Here is a 4,652-nt window from a genome sequence, read left to right on the forward strand (position 1 = left end):
AAAGAGAGCTTCTCAGATAGAATATTATGTTTCACTGACTGAAAAGCTTTGGAAAAGTCAAATACTCTGAGGTTCACATATCTTTTATGCTCCAAATTACTTATGACACCCTCAATGAGATTCAATAAATTTATTGTCAGGGGTACTACGATTTTTTCGTAATTTAAGATTAAACCGTAATTTACCAGTTGTTCATGTAGGAGCATTTGAAATAACGTTGATATTATTTCTATAATACAGATTGCTCTATAGTTTCCAATCTTAGCCTTATTACCCTTATTACACGGCTCTCCTCAGTTTGTCAGAAGAAATACCTGGAGCTAGGGACATATTAAATGAATGGGTTGGAGCTTCTGAGATACATGGAGCTGCTCATGTCTCATGTCGTGGAGTCCATTCAAGTCTGAGCAATTGCTGGGGTTGATTTTAGGAATAGTGTCAAAAACCTCCTCAACAGCGAATTCCTGAAAACTGAACATCACTTATGGTTTAGGCATTGATGATATAAAAATAGTGACTGGAGTACTCGATACCTGGTCAAGCACCTCTCCCTAACCCCTAATTTTTACTTTTTCTCCTCCTATCATTGAGATCGTTACCACTCTGCTCTTCCTAACATCAAGAACCATCCCTTCTCTCATGTCTCATATTCAAAAATATCTTCCATCATTAATAAAATCAAAAGGAATATTCTTAATCGATATTATCAACTTGAACAATAACAGGCTTTGTTGATACAATACTCTAATGGAAGTTTCAATCAATTAAATTCCTCAAATTATATGTTGACCTTATTTTACGTACCTTAGCAGTTATTTGAAGAAACAGTTATTCGTATGATGAAGAAACTCAATTAAACTTTTCAGGACATGGCACTACTAGAGAATTTAGAATTACGAGGGCGATTTTTTTCAACTTCCGATGTGGTTTAAAAAAGGAACTAGTCAGAGTAATTGGATGAATTTATTATCAAAAGTTATTTACATTATTAATTACTTCTCAACATAGTCACCATTCAGATTGAGGCATTTTTCATACCTGGGTACAAGCTACTTAATACCTTGTTCATAGAAGTTAGCCGCCAGTGATTTGGGATGGTTCTTCACAGCATCTTGCGGCGAATCGTCTGTTCGGAAGCTCTGCCCTCCTAGCATTTTCTTCAGTTCCGGGAAAAGGTTATAGTCGCTTGGTGCTAAGTCTGGGCTATACGCCGGATGGTCAAAAACGTTACATTTAAACCCGTCAAGAAGACGCTTCGTCACAGCAGCACTGTGAGGACGGGCGTTGTCATGAATGAGCACCACTCCTGATATGAGCATTCCTCTCCTTTTGTTCTGAATAGCTCTTCGCAAACGTTGTAATGTACCGCAGTATCCTTCCGCATTGATTGTGGTCCCTGGCTCTAAAATCTCTACAAGCAAAACACCTTTTTGATCCCAAAATATGGTGGCCATAATCTTTCTGTCGTTGAAAGTTTTTCTGAACTTTTTGGGTTTGTTTGGAGAGTTTGAATGCATCCATTGTTGGGACTGCTGTTTCGTTTCTGGGGTGTCGTACAGAACCCATGTTTCATCTCCTGTCACGATTTTGTTCAAAAAATAATCATCGCCATCAGCTTCGTAACGTTTCAAAAAAGAAGTTGCTGACGCCATTCGACGAGTTTTGTGGTCATCAGACAACATTTTCAGCACCCATCAAGCACAAAGTTTTTTGTAGCCCAACTGATTAGTTACTATAGTGTATAGAGCTGATCTTGAAATCTCAGGAAACTGATTGATAGCTTCGAAATCATAAACCTTCGATTGCTTCTTACAGTTTGGTCAACTCGATCAACAAGGTTATCATTGCAATCGACTTCCGTCCTTGGCCCCCTTCATCATGAATGTCAACTCGTCCATCTTTAAATTTCCTACACCAATCACGTACTGCACTGTCACTCATAAAGCTTTCACCATATACTCGTTTCATTCTATGGTGAATTTCTGCTGCAGATAACCCTCCAGCTTGCAAAAAACGAATTACACTTCGCAGCTCACACTTGGCGGGAGATTCTATCATCTTAGCCATGTTTATGTGTTGCTAGGTGAACTGGTAATGACGACAAATGACGAAAACGAGTGAGGTTATAGTGTGAGATGTGCATAGTCAGCTACCGCGAATTGTTGGCCAATGCCGCTCGCATTGCCATCTAGCGGCACGATCGGAAGTTGAAAAAAATAGCACTCGTAAATTAAAATAAAACTAACACCTTCATTAACTAATAATATTATAAACTTGCCAAAAAAGGGCGAAACAAATTGACTACATCTTCACTCTCGAAGTGCTCCTAGCAAAGTGTCCTCCGAAACGTAATCTGGTCTTTCGGCTAGGGAATCGCCACAGTACTGTATTTAGAAACAGGCCTCCCAATTGAGCGACTGAAAATATGGGAATCATATTTGGCCAATAATCGCGTCGCTTGTAGAGCCTTAGGCCGGTTACAGAGCTCGACCGACCGTACGCGCGTACGTCAGTCGGGCTTGTCTTTTCCATAGATATTCTATGTTTCCGTACAGAGCAGGACTGACAGCACGCATGCGCACGGTCAGGATCATGCGTTTCACCATAGCCACCTCTAGAGGTGGCTATGGTTTCACTGCGTACGAAGACCATCGGTCGAGCTCGTGCGCATCCGTTCCATATTCAGTCGACTGACGCGCTATTGAAGCAAATAGAAGCTTCAGCTGTACCATAGAGAAACAATAGCGTAAGTAGATATTCCATGGTATAGGGAATTTATGTCGCAACTTTTACTGTTATCTCAAGCCGATTACTGTCGATTATTGTCAATTTTCACTGTTTTGTTGGAGTGATAGTGTATGAACGGTACAATTTGAGAGACTACCAGCGTCACACAGCTGCATAGGAAATAACTATGTGAACTATCGGCTTGGGATAACAGTAAAAGTTGGGATATCTACTTACGCTATTGTTTCTCTATTGCTGTACTGATCAGTAGCCCGATCGCAACATAACCAATGTGCTAACACCTCTGCTCGACAATCAGTTGATATTGAATTGGATAGCATAATGAATGAATTCAATTAACCCTCCAGTAGGCGCGCGGCGTACAAGGTGTACCCCAGACAGTTTTATTTACTCTGTAACTTCCTCACCCAGGGGAAGGTGAGCATTACAGTACCTTCAAATCAAATCTTCAGTTACAAGATACAAACGACAAGAAATGTAAACAGGAATTGATAGCTGAGTTATTATAATTTGAATTGCTCTGGGGTACAAGTGTAGTGCATTCGTTTTGGCAAAACGAATAATATGTGTAATGTACTCATCCAAGAACTGTATCAAGAAGAGTCATCAGATGAGGACTACATTTTCGTAGAAAATGGCAATGATGGTTATGAAGTAGATATTGTGGTATAAAATATCCGAGATTTAATGCTGAAGAAGCACTTCAACAACCTTATGAGCTGATGATAAGATTTCGGACATTATTGAAGGGGGTGATGATGACATTCCTTTTGCATATTTATACTTGGTGAGAGATAAGGATAGAAATGTTATGAAATAGAGAAATAAAATCCACTTCCAAAAAAATGCTTGAAAACATTTGTCACATCTCCTGGACCTAGAAGAGAGGATAGGGATGCGATTTTCGAAATTAAATTTTTCAATCTATTCATGTATGAGAAATTTATCCGACTGATGGTAACGTCAACTGACATTTATAACGAGTTATCATCTTGATTAAGGAGAAGTTTTGATAAGATGATTTGATGATGCTAGAATGACTGATGAGTTGGGTATCCGTGCTTTCCTTTGAATTCCACTGTTTAATTTTGATCCACTACATTCCCACCTACAGCGCTAATTTGGAAATTTACAGTACCTACTTCGGCTACCTTGTAGACCGCCTACAACTACGAAGTACAGATTTCTAACCTCAAATTTTCCGGTTGTTTATTTGTTTTTAACTCAATTACTCTAGCTATTGCTATTCTTTTGGTGCACACTCATGCCCCTCCACGGAGCAATAGGGACATATGCCGACACAGGTGAGGCAGTTAATACTGAGAAACAGTACTCATGGTTCAGGATTATAATCTTGGTTTTTTGTTTATGACTCCAAGTTCATAATTATCCATTTTGTGTCCCCCCCCCCATGGAGCTAGACCTGTGACAATATTTATACAGTAAGCTTAAATTGTATCAGTACAGGATGAACACATTATTGAGAACAGTTTGTTGAACCAGTAATGAGTAGTGTGTGAATTCATACTTCTTCACCAAAATTAATTATTCTTACTTCATCAAAGGCAGTTTAAAGTGATAGGTTCCACGTGAGGAGGTTAGTTTATAAGAAATCTTGAACTCTCTATATCAATAAGTTGGCTAAGTTCGTAAGTCGGATAAAAAGAAATAAAATTCATTCTACAATTTGTTACATTTTGAATGATTTTTGTGTGATTGAGAAGTTGATATTGTAGTAATTATTCATTTATTGATGAAGAAGACTAAGAAATTTGTGAGAAACCACAGACTTATTCATACTTAGAATGACCGGTTTCGGTTATTACACCATTATTATAAACAGTTTATCAGAGATTGACAAGGTGTAATAACCGAAACCGGTCTTTCTAAGTATGAATAAATCT

The 4,652-nt window shown here is 38.6% G+C and overlaps 1 protein-coding gene across 1 annotated transcript; it reads right to left on the bottom strand.

Moving 5' to 3' along the window:
* Positions 1-1,049: 1,049 nt before the first annotated feature.
* LOC120351848 (histone-lysine N-methyltransferase SETMAR-like) lies at positions 1,050-1,682 on the bottom strand. Its single transcript, XM_039430549.1, has one exon. The coding sequence runs from the start codon at positions 1,680-1,682 to the stop codon at positions 1,050-1,052; it is 633 nt and encodes a 210-aa protein (XP_039286483.1).
* Between the last annotated feature and the right edge of the window lie 2,970 nt (positions 1,683-4,652).

Source organism: Nilaparvata lugens, chromosome 1, assembly GCF_014356525.2.
Source record: "Nilaparvata lugens isolate BPH chromosome 1, ASM1435652v1, whole genome shotgun sequence".
NCBI lineage: Eukaryota > Metazoa > Arthropoda > Insecta > Hemiptera > Delphacidae > Nilaparvata > Nilaparvata lugens.